The 27,662-nt window shown below is 36.4% G+C and overlaps 1 protein-coding gene across 1 annotated transcript; it reads left to right on the top strand.

Annotated features, from left to right (window-relative positions):
• stox1 (storkhead box 1) lies at positions 1-27,508 on the top strand. Its single transcript, XM_056471410.1, has 4 exons — positions 1-458; positions 20,702-20,854; positions 20,969-23,258; positions 27,084-27,508. Exons 1-4 carry the CDS (start codon positions 143-145, stop codon positions 27,229-27,231), a joined length of 2,907 nt encoding a protein of 968 aa, XP_056327385.1. The 5' UTR covers positions 1-142; the 3' UTR covers positions 27,232-27,508.
• Positions 27,509-27,662: the final 154 nt, after the last annotated feature.

Genomic DNA, 27,662 nt, shown 5'->3' with positions numbered 1-27,662 from the left:
CGGAGTGGAGACACACGGGCGGCGACCTGCTCGCTGGAAATGTGACACAATCAAACTGGTTTTGCAGTCGTTGGATAAAGGAAATTAAATGACGTCTTTTTCTCAAATCTACATGTAGCTAGAGACTGATTAGGGGGCAGAAATGTCTGCACAGCAGCACCGCTCGGTCCAACTGTCAGCCGCGTCTCTCGCTGTGGTTCTCTGTCGGGACGAGGACAGCAAATTCAGCGCCAGCAGCACCAGCGGACAGGACGTGTTTGGGGATTTTAAGTCGCAAAATTTGCGCAGCTTCTGGAATAAAAGACTCGTGAAAGCGGTGGCGGAGGTTTCCTTTCAGGGATGGCTGGAGAACTACGTGCTCCTCGTCCAGGGCAATGCCAATAACCTGGAGGTGTTGAGAGAAGCGTGGATGCGCCGTGCGCTGAGGTCACCCAAAGGATACACCATCAAAGCAGTGGGTAGGTGACCAGCATTTGGCTTTGTTTGCAGGGGTGTTAGAAAATGTGGAGTCAATGGGTCTCTCGTTCATAAAGGATCTGTATGGGGGTCGCAAAGATTTTTCAACAACTGGTTACTCTGAAAATATGACTGAACTTGGTAGTGCAGAAGTGAATCCCTCGAGAAAGCTGAAAAAGGCTTATAGAGGTAAAGTTGGTATTATTCGTTTTTTTTTATTCATTGCACACCCACAAAAACTAGAACATCATTCTTCTATGATAAGGCATGTTTGATTTTTAAATGAAGGACATTCCTGTGTGGTGCGTCTATCTGGAGGGGAAAAAAAGTCTCTGAATGGGTGACTTTTTTGGATTATGGTGGCAAATATATATATATTTATATATCACATAAAAGCTGAATAAATAAATGTTTCATTGATGCAAGGAAATTAATATTTGGTTGAGATACTACTGTTTTGTAAATATAGAATCAGAGGATCCAAAAAATCTAAATATTGATAAAATCGCCTTTAAAGTTGCCCAAATTAAGTTCTTTGTAATACAGTTATTACTAACAAAAAATTAAGTTGTGATATACTTACAGTAGAGAATTTACAAAAAGTCCTAATGAAACATGTTCTTTATTTAATGTTCTGATGATTTCAGCCTAAAATAAAAGTTTTGACTGTATTTTTGGCTATTCCTACAAATATTTTCAGAACGAGAATCATTTGAGGATGACACTAAAAATATTTATTTAAGTCTCACTCTTAAAATTCTACTTAATTATAATTAATAATATCCCCTGTTGTTTATCAGCATAATACTTTTAATAATTTTAAATAGAATAATATTTTCATGTGATTTTTTTTATTTATTATTTTTTATACATTTTAGTATTTTGTTTAAGTACAGGTCACAACTAGGCATGGGCCGGTATAAGATTGTGACGCTATGATAACCTTGGATAAAAATATTACAGTATTGGGATTACTACTTACTGAACACTGATTAATGAACACAATACAGTTTATTTTGAGAAACATTTAAAGTAGTTTGGAATAGTAAACATGTCAGGAGAAATGATTCAAATGAATCATTGACTTCATTTATTTTAAAAACACTGATTTCATTACAATTTAAAATGGCATCTTTGGATATTTTTTTCTGTTGGAGATACTGTTGTCCTAAAAAAACATAAAAAAAAAACCTTTTCCAAGTCGCGGTACACATTGAAAACGGTTATTGCCCCTTGCCTAGTCACAACACAATAATTGTGTTTTTTATAGTTTAATCATTTTTTAACATACAAACATTTGAATATACAATGGAGCATTATTTTACCCATGTTATCAATGACATCTAATTTAACAAGTAAATATCTAAATTAAATACGTATACCCTTTAATTGTATTGAAATTTTGTCAAATATAAAATAACTTTAGTAAATATATTTTGATGAAAACACCTTTTTTAAACTACACTTTTAAATGATTTCTCATTTTTCTCTTTGACTGACATTGGCAAATTTATTAAAAAACAAAGCAAAACCTTCATTGGTGTCTGTAGACATTGTCCCAGCAGATCTCTATAGGGATGCACATACTCTATAGGCGATCCTCATACCTCGGTAACCTCTTGAATGCCTCTTCCTCCACTTTCTCTCAGATTGTTTTTCCCCAGCTATAATAGAAAACCACATAATTTCCGTTCGTTGTAGAAGGTAGCCTCTTAACCTAACCTGACCAACAATTCCCTATGAGACCTCAACATGCTTTAGGCGTAACTCTGTGCGTGCAACACAAGTGCATTATTTCCAGATGACAGGAAATATGATTTCTGGGGAGCCATGTAACCCCGCTCTCTCTGTCTGACTCAATTTTCACTGCTCAGTTTCAGTTGAATCACTTAACCTCTATAGAAAAAAGAAATGGGACATCTTGATTTGGTGTGGTTACCAAGTTCACTTTTGGTTATTAATGTGTTGGTTTTTATAGGAGATGAAAAAATAGTTTTTTCTGCTCACATGAGGTGCCAGACCTTTTGTGACAGTGTGGATTGTTGTTGCCTCAGGTGTGGCTGCTTCTGGGAGGCATCTGGTCTGCAAACATAAAGCAGATTGTGAGAACCACCATTTGCTCTTGCTGACACAAGCGATGAAGGTGCATGCTAACAAACTGGGTGTAGTGTGTGATATTTTTGCACTATAGGACCACACAACAGTGGAACCGGTGGTAGTAAAGCAGCTAAAACACAGATTTCGTTTTTCACTTGTTTAATTTTCCCTCAGAAATTGGAAGCACACTTTCAGGTGACGTAAGCCCAGCCCCAGTGTCTTTGTAATTTATTACCCATTCACTGGAGCCTATAGTATAAGTTATGTCCTGTCCAGTGACTGTCCACCAGTCGGGTTTATAGCTTGACCAGTTCAGCCAATGTCCTTGTTTTATTCTCAGGGTATAGAATCTATTGTTGTCTGGTGATGATGCTAGGAGATTGTGTTGGCAATGTCAATCTACAAATGCTTCTAGATAAAATATAGGTATAGTTTCATGAAATTATAGAAATGATAACTGTAAATAAGTTTCAAATCACCAATGTTATTGTTAAATGTTAATTCATAATGCATCAACAGATCAATACCAATACAACACTTCATTGGAAGTTGTCGGATTTCTTGTTTAGACCTGTCCCCATTGGTTTGAGCTTATTAATTGCTGATTAAACACGAAATGTCAGCCTTTTTCTTCAGTAAAACATTAAAGACTAAAGTATTTTATCCTTGGTTATTCATAATAATCAAGCCAATCGCCACCAACACCTTTAGAATCCTAAAAAACATGCAGACAACACAAGATACTCCTGATGATGCATAGAGGTCATCTGAAGTAAAACAATCGGTCTGTGAAAGAAAGGTAACAATGTTGCAAATAACTTTGAACTTTGCTTCATATAAGAATTCATTTAGTTTTTCCAGTATATAAATTTACTTTTTAAGTCTTGGTCGCCATTCACTTGGATTTTGCAAATCTTCAAGGACCAGCTTGAAATTCTTAAATTCTACACTGAAGAAAACATCCAAATCATTTTTGGTTAAACTGTTTCTTTAAAACCTTATTATGTGCTTTCAGTACTTTGCATACTTTCAGTATTTTTCTAGGCCTATGTTTAGTCAGCAGGAACAGGTTAGTGGCTGTGATTACCCATCAGCAGATGGGATGATGAATGAGCCTGCCTCCCGCTCTGTCCTCTTGATTATCAGTATACATTAAGTGAAAAGACTGATTGTTCACTGGGGTCTGCACTGTTTTTTTTTTTTTTTTACAGGGGCCTCTTGCCTGTGATTGACCTTTTCAGCTTGAGTTTTGAGTCTTTTGTTTGTTCCATATACACAGCCTAAAATGTACATTGCATTAGACCAAATTTTTTAAGCTTATTGTTAGGTACAAAAAAAAGGTCATTCACCTTATTGTCATTCTATACCCATATTTCCTTAATACTATATATATAAAAAAAATCTTAGGACTTTGAAAATGTCTTTGTGGACCAGAAGTTCATACTGACTTTACCTCAGTGTTGTTATGTAATTCTAGCTAAAACAGAATACTGAAAGTGTGATTTCTTCTTTTTCTTTTTTCCTCTTTTTCTATTTATGTAATCAGAGAACTAACTTCCATACAACTAGCCATATTGGAAGCAATTTTTCATATTTTGATTAAAGATGACCAAGAGAAACAACAGTTTTGTTTGGAATAATTGCACAGATTAATTGTTCAAACCAAAATTGCACTATTAAAATAGTGTTAGTTTTCATTTCATGACAACCTTGAGACCAAATGTCAAAAAGAACATAACTTGTAAACTGTATACTAACATTTGTTAAATTATTATATTTTCAACACAAAGCTATTGTATTACTGTAAGTTGCTTGTAACATGGGGTACATGTTATACATCTTAATAAACTTAAAACAGGATTCATGTTCACTGAAATATGCACTGTTGTTGCTGCCGTAACTTAAAGTGATCAAATAACCTTTACAAGTTTAATTTGAAACATAATTAACTTTTTAAAATAAGTTAAAGTAATATAAAACATATGTTGTTATGACTTTTTGATTGTATAATTTTTACAGTATAGATATTTAAAATGATTATAGGATGAAAAAAAAACCTTTGCAGAAACAAGACATTCACCCCTATCCACATGTTTGGTGAAATCTGAGGTGGCTTACAATGGCTGTCTAAAGTCTCTGCATTATTGAGGAACTTTGGATCATGCTGTCATTACTCAGAGGGGTGTAACATTTAATTTATATAGTTTTAACGAGTTATTCAGTAGCATTGAGCATGATTATCCTCACTCATATATGTTCAATAATATACTATGCCATCTGGTTTAACTTCAGTTTTATCATTTATTCCATGTCTGTTGGGGCACAGGATGCCATATACAAACTGTGAACATAACATGCATGTTCTCTGGAAAACTTCTACCAAAGCAAACTGATTTGTTTGTTGGAGGTTTCGGCAGTGTAGACCACATCTTTTAGATCTCAGCTCATTAGCTGTGACATGGCGTCGTGCTGGACTCTTTTATCCTGAGGTCAACACCCTGTGGTTCGCATGCATTGAAAGTTGCCCTTTTGGTTAACAAGGCACCGGAGGTCACCGCTCCCTGGTGCTTTCTCAAAAGATGCCATTGCTGACCACAACACTTCCAGGTGTGCACCGTGAACAGAGGAAGCTCAGTTCAGCCAGCATGTGTTCGTAAAAGAACAAAAGCGTTATTATTCCCATGAAAGCATATCATTCTGTCACACGAACAAATAACCAATAAAGCAAGAAAGAAATTTGCTTATGCTTAAAAAAAACTATTGTTAGAGTGGCATTCAAACATCAGGGACAAACATTTGGACTAATGTTAATGTAATTATTTTAAAAAGTAAATCGTATAATCCATGGATATATAACATTGAGAACTATTGGGACTTTTGAAATGTAATAAAATTAGAGTAAAATTAGCATGCAGAATTATTGAAATGCAGATAAATATGGGTTGTTTTTTTTATTTACAAATAATATTATCCAAATGTTTTATGGTTACAATAAATATTTTTAAACTTCATTTAATTAAATTTTGAAGCATGGGATAGCAGATAAATAATAATAAATGATTTGAGTACTGTACACAGTAAAAAAATAAACTACTGCCCAAAGACAAACATTTTTTTTTTGTCACTGGTCACATCTATATTTTTCAGTTGGTCCCAATTAATTTTTTCCAATCGTAGCAACAGTCTATAGTGCTTATATTGGCTCAGTGAGAAATGGTGTGTTAACCAATTGAAAAACCATCAATTCAAGCCCGATCATGTTATTGGCCCAATTGAATATTTTAAATTGTTAAAGTGTGTTTCTTTTTGGTTTCTTCTAATTTAAAAATATATATTGGTCAATTTACATAGCTAAAGAAACTTTAGGAGTGGTTTATACTCCATTGACCCAAATGAAAATTAATAATAAAATATAGTAAATAATGATACACTAAACACTGCCACATTTATATTTATTAACCAGACACTATTGTGAAAATACATTAACATAATAAATACATTGAACATTTCTACAAATCATGTCTCCACGGAGAGAGCAAAGCCTAATTTAACCCAATGCGTGAAGTTGTGGACGTGGAGCTGGTGCAAATACAAGCGTCAGATGTGTGTCTAATATAAAAATATATATTTATTCTGTTTTTCTTGTTTTCCCTTTTAATTACCAATCATTTGATGCGCTTTGGTCCACTCTCTGTATATGCTGCCTAGGTCCCTAGGTCTAAAATCTATAGTAAAACATGCCGTTTTCTTGTAAATGGTTGTATTAATCGAGTTTGTTTAATATATTTTCATTAAAGTGGAAACCAATTTACAAAATAATTGGTGCTTCCCCTTTAAAATTTGATTACAGGCAGAAACCAAAGCGGAGAAATAAAATACTGAATTTGTTTGATAGATATACCAAATGATTTTGTCATTTTTTGACTAATTAAGTTTAACCACATGTACACATTCCAGAATAAACATGTCAGCTATTTTTATTTATTTAAAAGCTTGTATTGGTTCAAGAGAACTAACTAGTCCATTCATTCATTCATTTTCTTTTCAGCTCAGTCTCTTTATTAATCTGGGATCGCCACAGCAGAATGAACCACCAACTAATCCAGCATATGTTGTACGCAGCGGATGCCGTTCTAGCTGCAACACTAGGAAGCATCCATACGCTCTCATTCACACACACATACACTAGAAACAATATTTTAGCTTACCCAATTCACCTATACCACATGTCTTTGGACTTGTGGGGGAAAGCACCCGGAGGAAACACGGGGAGAACATGCAAACTCCACACAGAAACACCAACTGACTCAGCCTAGGCTCGAACCAGCAGCCCTCTTGCTGTGAGGCGACAGCACTACCCACTGCGCCACTGTGTCGCTCCTAATTAAGTAGTATATGTGGTCAAAATACAAGAAAGTCATCTGCCATACATGCTCAGTTTTGGGTTTTGAGAGATAAAGCTGAAGCTGGATCAGGTTTCTAAGAAAGCAACCAATGGAATGTTTTCCAAGATAACCAAACACCTAAGTCTGCCATGAGCAGCCATGTGTATTTCTTTCAGCCCCCTTTTTTTCCGTCACTGAAATTGTGTATCTTTTATCGATCAGTGTAGTTAAACAACCTTGACAGGGCACTCTTTTCTCTCTCCCTCTCTCTTTCCCTCTCTCTGTCCTTCTGTCTGCTGAGGCTAATTTCATGTTTGGAAAATGCATCTCTTCCTATGAATTCAATTATCTCCAGCTCCACATCCAAAACATTGCTGTCTGCCCACCCCCAAACACTATCCAAACACAGCGCATAAGACTTCTCATTTTTAACTCGAGAGTGCCTTTTTACTTTTGAACACATGCGAGTGTGCGTTGGCATGTATATGTGCCTGACTGTGGCTTTTTTCCCTATGTGCATGAGTGGTCCGGAGATATTTCGTCATGTCTCCATGAAATATTTCTGAAATGGATTTCCCCATAAATGTACTGATAGGAAATCATCACCCTATATATTTCAGAATCTGACCTTTGTTTTGAAGTATACTCCATTACATTCACTCAGGAAGTCAATGTGTGGTGAAATCAGAGCTGGATGACATATATTTGTGTAGTTTACAGCCAGGTGGAGATCTAGGCCAGTACAAACAAATGAAAAGATTATCTTGCTCTCCTACTGTTAAGCACGGCAGCTAATGTGTTTGCCATTAAAAGATGATAGTTGTCTCATATTTCATTTCCTCTTCTTCAACAAAGTATTTATTTCCAAAAACCATGAAAGTAGTAGATTTTTAAAGGAATTAAAATGTTGTCATTAGATTAGATTAGATTAGATTCAACTTTATTGTCATTACACATGTACAAGGCAACGAAATGCAATTTACTGACCTTTCACTTATTCCAAACCGGTTTGATTTTTTTCAAAGAAAGAAAAAAGAAAGCTGGAAACCTGTAATCATTGGCTTCCACAGCATTTTTTTCTCCTGTGGAAGTCAGTGCTTACAGTTTTTCAGCTTTCTCCAAAATATCTGCTTTTGTGTTCAACAGAATAAAGCAGCTAATAAAGGTTTGGAACCACTTGAGCGTGATTAAATAACTAGTGAGTAAATTTTCAGTTGTGGGTGAACTAAACAGTACTAGACATGACCCATTTCATGCTCTGATTGAACTCAAATTAAGATGTTTTAACAATGCGTTTGGCACTTTGTGAAGTGCTTCCAAATGCCAAGTTAACAAACCCAAAATCTGTTACTTGGCCTTCGTCAGAGGAAATGGTGTACATCTGGTGTAAATTAACAGCATGGGACTTGATCAGTAGTGTAAAAACGTAATCTGTGGCTCCTTCTGGTAGTAAAACTATTATGAAACACCTTAACATCTCAGCAAATTATGAAGGTGTGAGGAAGAGTTTATAGACATAAACACACCAATAGGGTGACTTTTTTTAGCTGTAAACATAGTATTAAATTTGCTTGATTTTATATTTGTGTTCAGGTATAATTATATATTTTGGTCACTGAATCATAAAATGCATGATTTAAAGGAAATAAATCCTACTGTGTTAGTGTTTGGGGAGCATACCATTTTTATTTTTAGATTTTTACACTATTTTTTACAATTAAAATAAATAACCATAACAACGCTATAGTAAAGTGGTTCTAAATGTATTTTAAAATGCTAATTATATTAATTATTATTAATATTAGGGTTCTTCTGAGTGTGCTAGTTTAGGAGACTTGCCAGTTTAGGAGACTCTTAGCGGCACTCAGAGCGGCGGTTCTGGTGTGCGACCTGCAGGCAAGTTCGTTATTTTATTTTCAATGGAGAGACGCGCACGTTAGGGCAACGTGCTCGCACTTTCCAGCTGCACCTAGTTAAGATCACAGGGAGTAAGTTAAAGTAAAGGGAGCTTCTGTGATCGCGAGAAATGCAAACGGCTGTTTAAGGTAGACGCAATGAAAAGTACACATGTTTGCAAACCTACCCAAGCGATCATGTTGTGAATGTTGATCTTGTGTTGAACCCAATGAGCCTTGCATCTAAAAATAGAGCAAAGGTGTTCCTTTAGTGACATCGCTTTGACTCACACGCTGAAAATGGCGGACGTGAAATACCAAACTGAGGATATAGTGATGCGCGCCTGTCAATCAAGATTGGTGGGTGGGGGGACCGCACTCCTACGTCAAGTTGCGGTCGCTCTAAAAACCGCTCCAATTGGTCCACCGTTTTTATGTTGTTAAAATGAATAAAAAAAAACCCACTGGGTGTGTTTATATCACCCCAATATGACGGTCTATACACTATACCTACATGCATGTCTGTCCAAACAGCTTGAAAAATAGATTTTTCACCATAGGTGCCCTTTAATTATACTGATTTGGTGCTTGAGAAACACACAATATTATTTTTACTGTTGAAAAAACATGTTTGTGCAAACATTGCTTAATTATTTTCAGGATTCTTTGTGTAATAGGCCATTTATAAGAACAGCATTTATTTGAAATTGAAATGTAATTTTTGTAAAAAAAAAAAAAAAAAAAAAAAAAATATATATATATATATATATATATATATATATATATATATATATATATATATATATATATATATATATATATATATATATATATATATATATATTTTTTTTTTTTTTTTTTTGATCAATTTCATTCATTCTTAGTATTATTTCTTTACTCAACCTAAAGCTTTTGAATGGCAGTTTAGCTATTCTAAACACAACAGTTTTATGAAATATGTTTTTTGTTACTCTTCCTGTACAGACCAAACGCCTAAAAACATTTACTGTTCCTGTGGTAACATGGCCTATTTGCATCAGTTAAAGAGTCCCTAGTCTTTTGCCTTGAAACCTGAGAGATGCTACCAGTTGATATTGACTTTCTTTCATGAGACCTGATACAACAAGCTATTTGACAAAACATTGCCATGAACAAAACATCTTTCCAAAACAGAACAGCAAGCTACTGGAGGTTTCAGAATACATTTACATAAGAGACTTTGGGACTCTTTATAAAGCCAAACCATCGGTTTAGTCACTCAGGCCCTGGTATTAGTCACTTTCAACCTGGTGATTGTTCACCCAAAAATGAACATTTCCATTTATTTTACAGCCATCCAGGATGTTGGTGACTTTTTGTATCTGTAGAACATTAAAGAAGATTTTTTGCTGAATCTGTGGTCCTTGGTGATTCGTATAAAGTGAATAGTTTTTTATTTTTGATGTTAGGAATAAACGCATATAAACAAGTCTAAATAAATACCCTGAGGTGATTCTGGAGACTCTTCATGGCTAGGCAAAAATTCTCAGGGAACCCACCAACCAGTGTGCATCAACCTAATAAAATAAAGAACCACAGATTAAGCGTCAAATGTTATTTAAAGGTGCTGTGTAATGACTGTATGACTCTTCTAAAGCATAAAAATGCCATATGTTTGCAGATATTTAAGAGACATGCTAAAAACTGAAAAACTGAAAATGCTGAAAAACAATGCTGAAGTCAGATATTCTGCTTTGAAACTGTGTTTTCCGTTGCCTGAACGTCTGTCTTTGTTTTGGTAATTTTAACCTGCCCAATGCCAGTTTAGCCAATTGTATTTCACTCCCCAGGTTGCCTTGATGGAAAACTGCGTATTTCATTCATTCATTTATTCATTCATTCAGGAAGGCTTTGAAAGCATGCGTTTGTGACCGAAATGCGACCTCCAGTGGACAGTAGCAGACTCCGATATGAGACGCAGTTCCACATGAGGTTATTAATTAGCAAATAATATAAATATTATGAACATAAACATTAGGTGAGCAGGTTACATTGTAACCCCATGTCCTAACAACATGCTTCATGAGGAGATAGTGATAAGCAATGATAAGCAAGCATGATAAGCAAGCAGTGATAAGCAGTTTGGCTGTTTGCATCAGACGAAACACGATAGAAATTTAAATATAACCATTCAGAAGCACCGAATATGCACTCACTCACGAAATGGTAAGGTTTATAATCAAATTAATACATATTAAATCTCTTTAACATTATTAAATGTACATCCTGAATCACTCATATGTGTTTAGTTCTAAAGTTCAATTTCAAACGGTGTATTTTAGTTTCAAGGTCTGAGGTGAATTATCTGCTGCTGCTTTCAGTAGTATGGCAATAAATGTCATGTAAAATGGCATTCAAACTCACATTGAGTACGTTTACATGGACACCAAAAATTCGATTTTAATGTAATTAAGACAATACTCTGATTAAGAGTCTACCACGTAGACAGCAATTTTTGATTAATTTAATCCGATTAAGGTCATAATCGAACTAAAGAGGAATGGAATTTAGACATGTGGAGTATGCCGATTTAAGTCGCATTATTTAAGTGCAGTACAGAAATGTAAGCACCTTAATCAAACTATTACCGTCATGTAGGACTTTTCGCCGCGTTTTGCGACAGGCTAGTCCACACACACACACACGACTGTTTGACACTCTTTGCACCTACCAAGTGCAGACCAAAGACACCTGCATCGTGAAATGTTTTTTTTCATAACGCATTCAGTATGCGGTATGAACTTCAACTCGCATCCAATATCTCGTTTGTCATGGGGGGCATGCATGAAATGTTCCCGAATGAAAGTGAAAGTGCCAAACTGCAGTTACAGTTGACAAATTAAAAACGAAACACCCGAAATGACATGAAACTTCGGAGGAAATGCGGATAGCACGGTGACACAATGACGTTAATCGAATTATGTGCTATAACATGTAAAACGGGATCATGAAAGGAACATTCAAAAAGCAACTCATGTAAATACCTTAATCTTATTATTGTCTTAATTAGATTAAGCCAAATAATTCGATTACTGATGTCCATGTAAAACGTAGTCATTGTTAGCATTTAACACTGAATAAAGCACATGAGGTGTATACCTGAGGTGATCATTGTCATAGTTTTCTGTTGTTCACTTGTGAGAAATATATCATTTTGATATAGGTCTTGGTCTTGGTTAGGACAAAAACTCCTTTTAACATGGAGAATATTCAATATATATCGTGTGCTGTTGCTTTTATTTAGAACACGGTTTAAAATTACTCGCTCCCCTCCTCAATCTGGCAACCTGCACCTGCGTTTGTTTTGATCCGGAAGTGCATTACCTAGTTCAACCTCTTGGTGTTAAACTTGCATACTGCACCTTTAATGTTCTACTACTAATAAAAAAAATTCAGCTGCATGCTGGATGACCTGAAGGTGAGCAAATTTTCATTTTGGGTGAACTAGCCTTATATATTTTCAGTGATCAGATCTCAAGGTCAGCGACATATTACCTTTTCAACTTGGTATTAAAGTGTTAAGATATGTATTTATATTACATTGAGACCCTTCCTTCTTGTTTCACCACACTTTCCATCTCTTTCCAAGCAATGTCAGTGCAGTGCACCAATGAATGAACCTATGTTTCCCAGCAGGAAAGCAAGAGAATGAAAAGAATGTGGATGCCAATTAAAATTTGGATCGTAATCTATGTGTTTTTGTACAACACATAACTTGTATAATTTGTTTTTGTGCGCTTTCTCCCAGCATGTTTCATAATGAACATAATGTTAGGTCAGAATATGTGGCCTTTTTGTGGATGTGTAAAGGCATTCAATCACATGAACATTTACAATATGAAAACAATCAAATCAAATAAAAGTGATTTAATAGGGACAACCTCAAACCATTTCAGACCTTGTTTACAACTGTATTTAGTGTTCTCCAATCTTAATACCAACCATAAACAGGGCGCAATTTTCCTGTTCTTACAAAAGTCATTAAAATCACTGAATCTGTATGATTAAGTACCAACAACATAGGAATCACACAATGTTTGTTTAAAATGACAATATAAATGTGGAGCAGTCAGTGTTATCAGCATGAAGCAGTTTCTTCTGTTAATAAGTACACAGTTCACAGAGTATCATGAAGAATGTCAACACTGTAAAATGGCCCTTGTAATCAATCTAACGATCCAGACAGGGTTCATCCATCATGCCTCTAGGAGGATCAGTAGACTTTTTTTCCCCCCTTGTAACATTTGACATGGTTAACATTTAAGACGGATGTTTCATTTCAAAACTACACTAGACACATTCTGCGAGAGGTGTGTTAACTGTCAAGCGTGTTTGTTAGTGGTTAAAAGGGATAAATGCTTAGGGGCGCTTTGGATTTATGGGGCTTTTTACTTGCAAGCAAAGTGCTGTAAAACCTTCATAGTAGAAGGTGTGACTAGGAACTCTAGCCACTAATGATAGAGCAAAAACATTTTATTAGTCCAACACCATGCAAAGCTGAGAAAACAAAAAATGAAATTGATGTGCACAATGGATGAGAACACTACTGTACTAAGTAGGCTGAAAGATTAATGCTACCCCCAAAACAATACATGGTGGTGTGGTGTGGAGAAGAACTCAAGGAGAACTTTAACTGTGATTCATAGCCATAGTCTTGGTTTTGCATTCATTTAATATGTTATCATGCATACATCCATACATTTTTGAATGCAAATGAGTTTAAGAGCTGAAGTGATTTTTATGATAAAAGGCATCATGTTTTTTAGTGTCATGGTGAATTTTAATGCAATATAACAGTCTTGGCTTGGCTTTTAAAGTACCTCATAACTTTCAAGTTGCTGTAGGGCATGTCTGGAGATCTGAAAGACAACCTTGGTGATGAGTGGATGTGCAAATTTCCCTTTGCAAAATTACTTTTCAAAGTCAGTGTGCAGATGTGAATAGCTTACGACTGAGAAATGGTTTCTAAAGGTTGAAAGCTTGGGACACCAAGTCCATGTCAAAGAACTAGTGGTGATGGAAACTGACTTTCAACTCGCCAGTCAAATGTGTCTGGTCTTATCTGCGCGACAAGCTGCGTGTAAACACACTGAACAGATGGCTGGATCTAGAATGTGAAAGGATGTACCTTTTTACAGACCGGCAGTATTCTGCATCATCATTCCACAAGAAGTAAATACAAATAGTGCTGCACACGTACAAGCTATGAACATAGCAGCATTTACTTATCATTTTCACTTCAAACTAATTTGTCGATGACCAGAGTGATTTGCTTGTGGAAGTATTTGACAATCTTGACTTGCATCATTTGTTTTGTTTCATCACTTTAATTTTTTGACCTCCTGCTCTTGGGTGTGTTTCCGAAAATTGTTAGCCAACTAGGGTTGCAAGTTGTGTTGTTACAAACATAGTTCGTTGATTTGGCATTTCCCAAATCCATCGTTCCAACGAACATTCACAAACTGCGTCCCAAAACGTCTATGCTTGCAACTACACCTCTGGAGCTGTAGTTAGAAACATAGTTCCTGGCTGTGTTCTATTCCCAGTTATCCCCCCTATGCCCTATTCGTTTAAAACATTCTAACATTTAAACTTGGAATGATTATTTTTAAAAGCATTAGGGTCATCTTTCTTAGGTGTAATTTGCTCTCAAAGTATTTTTACAGTTCAGTGTTAGCAATCAATTACAATTGCGTTGCCTTCGCAGTGCACTTTGAAAACATTGATGTCATTTTGAACACAGCCGTGGCTCATGACAAAAGCTATAGGTGACCTATTATTTAAAAGCGTAATTTGTTACGTCTCCAAAGGTTGTGGAGAAAAAAAAAACATAGCATACGTTAATGCTTTTAATTAATAGTTAAATTTAGTTTTTAAATTTAAATTAATTTTAAATTTTAAATAAATTTTAAATTAAGTAACTGTACTGTATGTGACATAGGCCTGTTGGTTAGAACATTTCTGCAGTGGTTTACATGTGTCAAATTGTAAAAGTAGACTTTTCAAATAAATAAATAAACAATATCCTACTTAATAATAATAATAATAATAGTCATCATCATCATCATCATTAATATTATTAATATTAAAGTATTTTTTTTTATTTCCTAATAAATAATAAATATTAAATTTCATTTCTTAATAAATGGCCTCATTATTTATTTATTTATTTATATGATTTATGTGATATTAGAATATGTGTTAGCTTTTGTAAGTGATTTTATGTTTTAAAATAGCATATGGAATATTCTGAATAATATTTGTAAAGGAAACTCAGGCCCTATATGTGCCATTTACATATATTTAAATTAATATGGAAAACGAGTGCATGTTTTTACCAAAACTAATATTGGATTTTTTAAAAATGCGTGTGTAAAACAATATAATTTGCACAAAGAAACTATGGGATTCTTCTGTAAAGAAGTAGTTCCTCCACCCCGTTTAGAGCATCATTATGGGCGTTTTACGTTATAACTAACATGGTTCAAACGATGGATCTGCGACAGAGAAACTACGGGTTTTGGGAAACACTCATTACTAAATCGTTCTTTTTCCAAATGATGCATCGTACTATGGTAGTTCAGCCGTGAGTTATGTCATTGTTTGGGAAACGCACCCCAGATTTGTTGCTGAACAAGCAAATCAGAGCACTCTCTCTTACCAACTGATCATTTTACATGGTAAATAGGGAATAAGAACAAAACAAACAAACCATCCGACCAATGGCTTGGTGTGTACCGGTCTGTAGGCCCTTTTTCAAACTGGTAGGAATTAGCATTCAAATGGTACTTGTGACTATTCCCAGCAGGCACAAGACGTCAACATGACATCAGATTGACATTTTACCTCATAGTCGTGGGGAATTTTTTTAAAGAACGTCTAAAATTCATTTAGAATTTTGTTTAGAATTGAAAATTGTCTTGACGTCAGAAACCAACGTCAGGTCGACGTCAATGTCCAACGCAATCTAAAATCAACCAAACATCAACGTCTAATGATGTTACAGCTAGATGTTATGTGGACACACCACTATGATGTCTATCAGACGTTGGATTTTGGTTGCCATACCTGACGAACAAATGTCAGTATTTGATGTCAATATGATGTTGGTTTAAGATGTTGGCTTAACATTGGATCTTCAACACAGCCTAAAATCAACCAGATATCAACGTCATTTTATGTCGTTATTGGACATCAAAATAATATCCTTAGACACTGGCTAGACATTGAATATTGGTCACCTGAGGTCACGACCTAAATCTAACCTAATATTAAAACATCTTATGATGTTGTGTGCCTGCTGGGGTTGTGTTCAGATTTCATTTAGACCTTGGAAGGGTGTTCATCTGCTCAGAGTAGGAAAGCAAGCAAATAAATGTGAATGTGTGTTTTGCTCCAGTGCAGTAAGGTTTGAACACCTTATTGTACTATGCTTTCTCACAACACATCACACAAGGGTTTATACATCAAACGTGCTCATATACTGAGCAGCAGTATAACGGCAGGGCAAAACAGTGTTTAGTGCATGCTGATTCTTGTGATTATAAACAAATTTGTATAATTTTTTCTGTCTTTGTTGCTGTCTCCAATTTCATTGAACCATGAACTTGAATGTCTTAAAAAGTGCTGTTTTATGAGCCTGTTGACCTCTTGACCTTCTGCAGCCTTTTATTACTGAGCAAAGGGCACTTTACCACAAAAATGTCAAAATAATTTGACTTTCAAAACTTCCAATATAGCGTTTCCACCATATGTTTCCCATTACTTTGTCAGTGTAACCACAGATAACCCCTGTATACTGCAAGGGTTTCTTTAGAGTTGAGACAGCTTTGGAAAGGAACTGTTTGCATTATAATCTTAAAAATATAGGGTCTTGTTCATTTAATTTGTTTTTCTTGGGTTATACACCCTTAAAAGTGGTTTTCACAGCATAACAATCTACTGGACGTTGTAGTTGCATTCAACCCTTTTTTTTTACATGTTGGTGCGATTAATATCTAGTGAAGATTTTCTGTGCATAATATTACAAATTCTCAACAACAATTACACTGAAAAGAAGGAGAAACAATTCATCAATCAATATTTGCCATAAGTGTATTGTTTTAATACTAAAACTAAAAGTAACTAGGTATTGTGGCAAAATTTTGATATTTAAATTTTATGAGATCATTAGTGAAGTGAAAATATTAAAGCAGTATTAGAATATGAATAAGCTTTTTCTACTGTAAAGACCCTTCTGAGCAGTTGGAAGCTTAAACTTAATTTAAAAGACACACAGTTCTCAGCATATTTAAGTACACCCCCTTTCCAAAAATGAATATTATATACATTTCTCAATTAATATAGTCAATATATTTTCGTGCATTTAAACAAAACTATTTCATTAAACAGTTATATACATTAAAATAAGAGTTTGGTCACAAAGATAACAAAGATAATACATTTGTATTTAAAAACAAATCCTAACTACACAATTTCAACTAAATTTGATATTTTTAAGTTTCCCTTTAATTTTATATTTTCCTGCCATATGTTAATTTTGGTGTACTATTGTTTGTACTGTTCTCTTTAAGATTAGTTCCAGTTTTGGGTTAAATATTGACTAATCTAATGTCTACACAAATAAATTACTATATAGCATAGAAAATATAAATTTTAAAGAGTGATCTGTGATGGGGTACTACTCATTTAAGCTGAGCGCTATTATTGAATGTCAGAAGTATTGCATTTAACTTGTTTTTGATTAAAAAGGTAAATATTTATTCAAGACAGTCAAGCAATTTAACGTGTGACACCTAGAAGGGCATGTGATTTCAGCCACCCATGAAGCACAGAATTCATCAGAGGCTGGATCTTGCCTATGGGGTTGAACACCATGTGTGGCATCAAGTTACCTTTAATTCACTTTCTCTTTCCTGCCTTCTTTTGAAGGATCTTTTTTTTTTTGTTGTTTTTGTTTTTTTTGTTGTTTTGTGTTTTTGTTGTTCCACCCACTCAGTGTGGTTCAGAGAGCATAATGTAGGTAAAGGTTGCAGCTGTGACAAGGAACGAACCTTACAACATTCAAATCTTGTATTTATTAGTACAAGCACACGCGTCACTGAAGAGCTTATATGTGGTGTGTGTGTGTGGGTTGCTTGAATCAACAGAGCACTTGTACGTTAATAACATATGTGGTTTCCTTCTGTGAGGTTTGACGCCCACAGCTGACCAAATCTTTCTAATTTCAACTCGAGCAATAATTAAGCTGTTTTGATTAACTTATGTGCCCTTTGAGAAAAAAAATTGTGTGTAAAATGTATAGTTACAATTACTTTTTGTGTGGTCAAGTGATCTTATAGCCTTGTTTGTCATTTCAGTTTCATAAAAGTGTTCCACTGAGTGGTACGGTATGGTTCAGTATGCTTTTATGGCCGTTTCCACTGTCAAAAGGCGCACAGAACCGAACCGTACCATTTTTTCGGCACTCTTTGCAAAGGGTACCAAGGGTACCAAAAGGCGGAGCTAGCCGCGCATCTGAACGCTATTGATTAACAGATTTACGTCATTCACTCACGCAACAAGCCAGAATGAATATAAAGGGACCGCCATTTTTAAATACACAGCCGAGACATTACACCGTAATAATATATTCATATAATAACGAGCCATGGTCGACCCGAGCTCAAACAAACCTTGTCGTCGTCTTGATGAACAGCCACAAAGCCAAGAAGAACAAAATCTGCTGTGCCCTGTTGTTGCTTTACGAGCCCGTCTAAAAGTGCGAGCAGTTTAACTTTGTCCAGAGAGCTCGCGATCTTGTCTATATTTGAAATAACGAACTTTTTGAGCTCATATTAATAATGTGCTCGTGATCATTGAAGTGCTTGATATCCGATCCTGTCAGAAAGAGACAAACGAGAGTGAAGTGTGAAAACACAAAGGAGAAGCCGGAAAAAATGCAGCAAATGATGTGTCTGCAACCTAAAACATGAACAAACTGCCATGTTTAACTATTATCATCACCTTGTGAACTATTATGAACTCGGAATGACGGAATTATTTCTAATGAGAGGCTACACGTGCTGCTGAAGACACATATGAGAGGTTTGCACTGACTGGGGGCTGTATTTCGTGTTGTTTTTGCTCATTAATTTATGCTTAAATGTCATCCACTGGTTGGTTTTTATATTTATTTGCATATTTTTACTCATAATTTAAAGCTTGTCCAGCTCCCGCTTTACTTCCTTTCCACTATGGCCATAGTGGCATGGCTGCCATGGTATCTAGTGAGGTATTCCTGTGACAAAAGTCTTAATGTTGTCAGAACAGCTTCATGATACAATGAGCCCAGAGCGTTTCCCTGGAGAGAGGAATTACGGGTACATTTTCCTTAGAAACAACCACAAGTCCACGTCAGCTGAATTAAAGCCCGAACTCTCAATTGTTGTGCAAAACATTTCCCGCTTCCTCTCTGAAAAGATCATTCAAAGCACACTTACTCCTGAAAAGGTTATTTAAAAGGTTAATTTCAAGAAGTTAGCTGGCACAGTTACTGCAATTGAAGCATTCAAATTCACCTCAAGGACAACCTAAGGATGTACTGTTTCCACATTTACACCACCTCCCTGAAAATAAAGGAAGATGTGGATGAATTTATCAAGTTCATGGTTCAGTCTTTCCTCTTGTTCCACCTTTTAGACTACATGTGGTCTGAGACCTTAGATGGGGTGTTTCCTGTTTAAGAGCCTAAACGGGATGTTTTTCCCATGAAAGCAGTGTCAAAACTGGAGCATGGTGAGCAAAGGCATGTTTGAGTTTAGCATTGTCTCTTGAGTCCTCTTACAACAAAGGGGAATGGATTAGCTGCTAAGAGTGCAGAGAGTAAGACATTTAATGTGAAGGAGGTACATGAAGCTAAAATCACAGATCAGGATAGATAGGGCTGTAAATATACTAAAAAATGCTCTTTCAGTGTAATATACATTGGAGATTTAGTTAGGACAGAAATACTTTGATCTAAGAATGGAAGGTCAAAAGATGTTGTATTAATGCTTGCAGAAAGTAAAAGGAAGCACACATGAATGAGCCTTCAGTGATTGATATCTAACAAAAGAAAATAAAGAAAAATTTAACATTTATTGACTCGGGATTTTGAGGGAGTTCTGTGTTTTTTCACATTTACAACAATCCAAAATATGCTAATTATGAATTATGCCATTATATGTATCTGAATAAACCATTTATCATTCCAGGTTTAAATAGTTACCAATGAAGCTATTGTTGTGGGAGTGAGTCTGACCTTACTGTGTCAAATTAATAATCAACAGTGCTGAAAAGTCAGGACTGTGACCATCCTTAGTTAATGATAAAAACCTGGGCTCTAGTAGTGATCATATAACTGAAGAAACCCCTTGCTTTTCAATTCAATGGTTTGAATGTAACATTTTTCAAAGACATAAGGTGTGAATTACACATTATAGAGCTTTGTGTTAATGCCCACCATTAAAAATATTGTGGAACAATCAATCTATGTTTTGGACAACGTTGACAACTTGATAAAGTTCATGTTGAAACCTTTTGGTTGGTATGTGTTGGTTGAAATACTCCTCTGGTAATTAAGTTGTTTGATCAAAATCATTCTATTTCACTTCTGATTGAAGTCCACTTTAGATGTCTTATGATTTTTTTCACCAGAGTCACATATTTAAATTAATAACATTATGTCTACATTTATAGGTCTACTAATTGTGTATTTTTATTTATGTCCATTATTTGTACAAGGTTTTATAAAATATGTTCTTCAGATGATTGTGACTGACCCTTTTATTTATTTATATTTTTTCACAGGTGATCTTTCCCCTGTGCAGATGTCACCAATATCCCAGTCTCAGTTCATTCCACTGTCTGAAATATTGTGCTCTGTCATATCAGACCTGAATGCAGACCATGTGGTTGTAAACCAAGAAGCATTAATCAATCACATGATGAAATCACACCCAGGTAATGCAATATGGTGCTGTTCACTTAATGTGCATACCTGTACAGCACATTGTGTTTTTTGTTTTAAATTTCCATGTGAAAAGAATATATTAACATGAGTAAAATTTGTTTCAGGAATGACCATTCCCACTCAAGACATCCTGTACAATGCTCTGGGAACTCTTATTAAGGAGAGGAAGATCTATCACACTGGCGAAGGCTACTTTGTAGTGACCCCTCAAACATACTTCATTACCAACAACATGGTAAAAGAGAGGAATTGGTGGAGTGCTGGTGACAATGACCTGCCATCACCTCCTCCCATAACGTACTTGGTGAGCAATGAGAGTTGCATGGACACCTCCAGTGAGGTGCCTGTCATGGCCCACTGTAAGTCCTGCAGTTGCTTCACCCCTCCGTCCATTGTACCTCCATCTGTCCAAGACCACCAATCCATCAGCATCAGTGATTGCACTGGGAAAAGCCTCAAATGGCCCAAAGAGCACAAGCCCTCTGTTCAGCACCAGTCCACATCTACTGCAGCAGATTATCAAGCCAGTGAGGTGAGCAAATCCACCACCACAAGCCGCAAGGAGAAGGAGAAAGCTGGACGCAAATTTGGGCTCAGCCTCTTCAGACGAAACACAGGAAAGAAGGACAACAAGCTTAAGAAAGAATATGCCACATTCTCTGCACAATTCCCACCCGAGGAATGGCCTGTCCGAGATGAAGATGACTTAAACAACCTTCCCAGGGATCTAGAACATGCCATCATAAAACGGATCAACCCAGATCTGACTGTGGACAATCTAGTAAAACACACCGTTCTTATGAAGAAGCTTGAAGAGAAAGCTGAGAAAGGCATGGAGAAAGCTGTGGACAAGGGTATTTCCACTGAAGCTCTAGTACCTAAGCAGAGACACCATACGTCAAAAGCCATGGGAAAGAAATCAGCCCCTAGAACTACCCGCAACAAGAAAAGAGTACCTTCGTCCAAAGAGAAACAAAGGACAAAGAATAAGACCTTGCAATGTGCTGAAGAATTAGAGGCAGATGATCAAATTTTACCTCATCTCAGAGGAGAATATGCCTTGGATGAACCTGACAACCCTGAAGAATGTACCCATCTGAATCAAAAAAGTGTCTACAAGAAACAGATAGACAACCCATTTCTGGGATTGCCAGGAAGAGACATGGAAACAAACATCAACCATATGGAACAAAAAAGGAGAGAAGGCAAGATTCCGGTTACGGGACACAGGGAAAGACCAGGACACAGGTCAAAGTCTTGGGATCCTCATCGGCCCAAAGCAATCATTGACAGTGTTGACAAATCTCAAACAATGAAGGATGTACCCAGTGAACAACTCCATGACAGAACACACACTGTGGACTCCACCCTGGATGTACAACCAGTTCAAGAGCTTTGTGGAGGATACAGTTCGGCCTATCCTGAGACCAGCACACTGAGAATAGAGGACAAAATTAAGCTGAGAGAGAACAAAGTCCGAAGCAGAGAGTTCAGAAATGGAAGAATAAGAGAATTTAAAAAGCAGGATGTAGACCAGAGACATGTTCCTGAGCAAAAGAACATTGTGGATCATCCTACACATTGTGATACAACAGAAGTACTTCTCTCATGGCCTAAACCAACAATTCAGCGTAGACTTTCCCTTCATCTAATAAACAGTAAAGATGAGTCTCATCATCGTCCTGATCTACTGTCCTCACACCACCAAGTTGGCAACATAAGTGTTCATCAGCTCTCAGATTGTCAATCCTTGGACAGAAACACAAGTCACACTGAGAGTGAGGTGTATACAGATGATGAACATCGCATCTACCAAAAGACTGACGCAGATGAGGATGACTGTAGCTCCGTCTGCTTGAATGAAGAAGGTGTGCTTAACTCTGAGTTGTTACAAACTAGTAAAGCTCATTGCAATGAGCCTGTCTGTGTAGATGGTGGTTGGGATGCCCATTTCAAGGAGGAACATGCTCATCACAAACCCATCAGAACCACATACAGGCAGCATGAATTCAGGTGGCAGTCTTCAGATCACAAAGTCCTTCGTAATGGTCCTAAAGAAGAAGTCCATATTCTTAGGAAAAAACAACATGAATGCAGTTTGGCAAATGATGAACATGCTGAAACCCTCGAAAGCAGTATTTTTGACTACTGTCAGACAAGCGAAGTGGAGTCCGATTCAGAGACCTTACATAAATCTGCAGATGAAGCAGATGCTGGAAAATCTAACCACTGGATCTGTCACCCAGATTTAAAAGATTGTCATCAGTGCACAATACAAACATCCGAGAATACAGGCAACATCAGTGCAAGCATAAGTGAGCCTACAGGGGCCTGTGCAGGAGAAACTACAGAGAGTCAGAGTTACACAGCAGATAGTGGCATTGACTCTCCGAGGTTAGTCTGATGTCACTTAGCTGAAAGTTGTGTTTGTTCCATTAATGTAAGCATGTAGTCATGCTTCTATAATTGAAAGATATACACAAACATTCATATTGCGATTCAATTTAAGCACTAAGTGCAGTATAAGCATGGGTGTACAGTCTTGCTCCTGGCTCCTGGAGGGCCACTGTCTTGAAAGGTTTAGCTTCATCCAACTCTTAGGTCTTAGACTCGATTCCTGGAGGGCCGCAGCTCTGCACAGTTTTGCTTCAACCCCAATCAAACACTGCTGATCCAATTAATCAAGGTGTTCAAGACTACTAGAGACTATTGAGCAGGTGTGAGTTGGAAGTGGTTGGAGCTAAACTATGCAAAGCTGTGACCCTTCAGGAATTGAGTTTGAGACCATTGATACAACTTTAATAAAGTTACCTTGAAGTTTCTAGTAAGTGTGAGATGCAGAGATGGTCAGAATTTGGGTTTGCAGCTCTACCATTAGAGAAAGCATAACAGTCAGTTTGGATCACATCTGCCTTTCATAACCAGTCACATTACAGTCCTGATGTCCATTAGCTTTCTGTCAGTCCGTTGTGCAATAGTTATTTGCTGTTTGCTGATACCATTGAAATGAATAAGAATCCTACATTGAATCGTACATTTCGCTAAGTTGTCGTATGAATACCGAATGAAGCAGAATTTTTTCTGTTCCAAAATAAGCCATTTTTATTCAGCATAGTGTAGTCTCTCCTTCATTGTCATAAAAATGTGTGAAGGTTTTCTTTTACTGTCTCGTTTAGAGTAACTCCTGAAATAAGCAACTTAAGTATCTAATAACTGTAAATAATAGACTTTGAATGAGTGCTGTGCTCCTGTCTACATTCAATGCATCCTCGTTATTAAGAACACATCTGGGTTTTTTCATGCGTCCTCTGCAAGAACAGTCTTATGCTGGATTATTCTTTCTTTGGCAGTGGATGATGATCTTACATAAGAACACAGGGATGCAAGATTGCATTAAAATGCATATTGAGAAACAACCACTGTTTTGGATAAAGGCTTGCCTTCAATTGGCTTTGTCTGAAAATCTCGATTAGCTGGTTCAGGTGTGTTTAATTATGGTTGGAGCTGAATTCTGCAGGACAGGTTTGGACACTCCTGGTTTAGGAGCATGGGCTGCATTTATACTGCAAGTCTTAATTCATGGATCTAATCTTTGACCATATATCTCATTTTGATTGACCTTCCTAATGTTGATCATCAGTTACATTTTTCAGAAGCTAACAAAAATAAACACAACATTGATTAATTACACAAAAGGAAAACAAACTTTTTTTAATGCTGCAATCATAAAGACTGCTTCAATATATTCCACTTTGGTGACACGATAGCTCTGGGACAGGCCCGAATGCTGAACTCATGTCCAATATTATCAAGAAGAAATGGGTACAAAATGTCCATCATCTTTGGAACACACATTAAAAGTTCACGAAACACCAAAACACATTTGTTGACAGACATATGTCCCACAATGCTAAAAACACTAAGAGGTTACATACATTTTTACAAAAAAGTAAAAATTTGGTTGCTTTTGGATTGTTTAGAGCAAATTTATTCATTCAATAATTTTCTTTCCGGCTAAATCCCTTTATTAATCAGGGGTCGCCACAGCGGAAAGAACCGCAAACTTATCCAGCATATGTTTTACGCAGCAGATGGCCTTCCAGCTGCAGCCCATCACCGGGAAACACCTATACACTCTTACATTCACACTCGTACACTACGGCCAATTTAGCTTATTCAATTCACCTATAGTAAATGTCTTTGGACTGTGGGGGAAACCAGAGCACCCGGAGGAAACCTACACCAACATGGGGAGAACATGCAAACACCACACATAAATGCCAACTGACCCAGCCGGGGCTCGAACCAGCAACCTTCTTGTTGTGAGGCAATCGTGCTACACACTGTGCCACCATGCTCCCCTTAAATTCGTTCTTCCTGTTTGAAAATAAATTTTGAAGCAATGTCACGGGGATGAGCTCATGATACAACATGACGTCTTTGAGTTTTTAGCATTAATTCATGAGAACAACTTGGTTCGAACCAATCAGTGCACTCTACTGTGAATGAGATGCAACTTTATTAATATGCGTGATATAACTTCAGAGTCTGAAATGGGGAATTTAATTGCGTGCACTACAGCTGATTTTCACAACACAAACACAGACACAGGGGAGATAGACAGTGATTCAGAGAGCAGCATGTACAGTGTATCTGGGAGCTGTGTGGATGTGGAGGATTTTCAGTCCATAATATTGTAGTGATATTACTGTAAACCTGGTAACTAAATCATTTTGACTAAGGTATGTCTTTAAAAACTGAAAGAGTACTGCTGACGATACTAACTAACTTTGCCATCTGAATGAACATAAACAAAGAACACTGATCACACACTTACCAAATCTGTAAAGACAGGACAAACAATCTGAACTGGAACCGTGTCTTTTTTTAAAAAAAAGACGAGCAGCAAATCCGCATTTCACCATTTCCAGATTTGAAAAAAAGTTCCTTATAAACATATTTTTGTTGCATGTTAGCAGACCACTGTAATCCACACATGTGGGTCCACACGCGAGCTGTGCTTTCATCGGGGGGAAATGGAAACAAAACCTTCGTTGTGCCACATTTATAAACGCAACACTGACAACCCGTGTCTTCAAACAATTCTTCTACTATCTGTTTTAATTACGGTTGGCAACATAACATGGTGTCTCTCTGACCATTGTAACAGGTAAAAGGAGTCTTCGAAACTATATCGTGCATATTAATGAAGTTCCATCTCGTTCACAATAGAGCACGTTTATTGGTGAATGAATGAACAGATGTGCTGAAAGCTCAATGACATCACTTTGTATTGGCTGGTGCAGACTGCCAATCCCCACGCTGGAATTTACACAATGATCTCATCGCCATAACGTTGCTTAATTTATTTTTAAACTGGAAGAACGAATTTGCTCTAAACAATGCAAAAAACTATTTTCACTTGAAATATATGTGTCCTAATCATGTTTTTAGCAACTTGGGACAAATATATGACTCTCGACATCTCAAAAAAAGGTGTTTTGGTGTTTCGTGACCCCAAGATATTTTGGATGAAATACGACAGCTCCCTAATCTTCCATAGACAGCAATGGTCCAAATCTCCTACCACCATTTTAAGGACAGATCAATCTGAATATTTTGAAGCTTTGAGAATACTTTTGGCAATAAAACAAAAATAGTAACTGTATTCAAAATGTCTTTTCTCCCAGAGTGCTCATACACAACCTTTGTAAGAAAGCACAGGCACATTTGAGGTATATGTCAGGAGTGCAACTGAGCAAAACACACATAAAGAGCACAGAGCTCATGACCACCCAACCTATACTGACACTCCAAAAAAATGGTTGAATAAAGTTTTATGTGCACACAAAAATGTTCTCGTAGTTTGAAAATATTCCAATTGAACCACTAAAGGCATATGGTCTGTTCTGAGGAGTTGGGACCATTGATGTGTGTGGAGGATCTAAAATATCTTAATTTGCGTGGTTGGAAAGACATGATGGGAAAGACAGACCTGTCCCAGAGTTATCATGTCACCAAAGTGCAATATATGAAAGGAGTCTATACGACTGTAGTATTTAAAAAAATATTTGCTTTTAATTTTGTCTAATTAATGAGAGTCATTTAAAAAAAATCATTTTTGGGTGAACAAAGCTTTTAATACTATTTATTTAAAATGAGCTGTACATGTCTAAACTATCTTTAATTTTTTTTTGTTTTTTAATTGATTATTTGCAGGACACATATGAGTGTAACCTCCAATAACTCTGCAATACTTAAAGGACTGAAGCATCGTGGCTTCCTGCAGAACCTTGAAAAGCTCCAGTCCAACAACATCCACCCTCAGAGTTCACTGCTCAAGCTAACACCTGTCATGAATGTTTAAGCATTAAAATGTAGCTCAGTATCTGGGTGTAGTTATATCATGTAAATAAAATGTATATATTCCACAACTGTATATACACAAACCAGGAAGTAAATGTAGTTAGCGCTTTTTTATACTTATTGCTTATACTTTAACATTTTCACTGATTTATAATAGTTTTATTTTATTTTCTTGTTAACATCATTTTGTACATGGGTCTTTTGTTATTTAGAGAGAACGTATAACAATGAGTTCTCTGTGGACACATGAAATAAAGCGTTGAAATTGGCTTCATTATTTTTGCTTTGCTTGTCTTCTTAGATTAACTCCTGGTCTTGAATAAAACATATATTTTGGAAGAGAGCAGGCAGAGCTTTGTGAAAACATGTGGTACTAAAGGCAAAGAGTATAGATTCACCAAGAGGCGACACTGTTGCTATTTGGGAAACCGC

The sequence above is a fragment of the Danio aesculapii genome, chromosome 13, assembly GCF_903798145.1.
Source record: "Danio aesculapii chromosome 13, fDanAes4.1, whole genome shotgun sequence".
Lineage (NCBI taxonomy): Eukaryota > Metazoa > Chordata > Actinopteri > Cypriniformes > Danionidae > Danio > Danio aesculapii.
The sequence above is the reverse complement of the archived record's forward strand: the minus strand, read 5'-3'. Positions and strand labels throughout refer to the sequence as shown.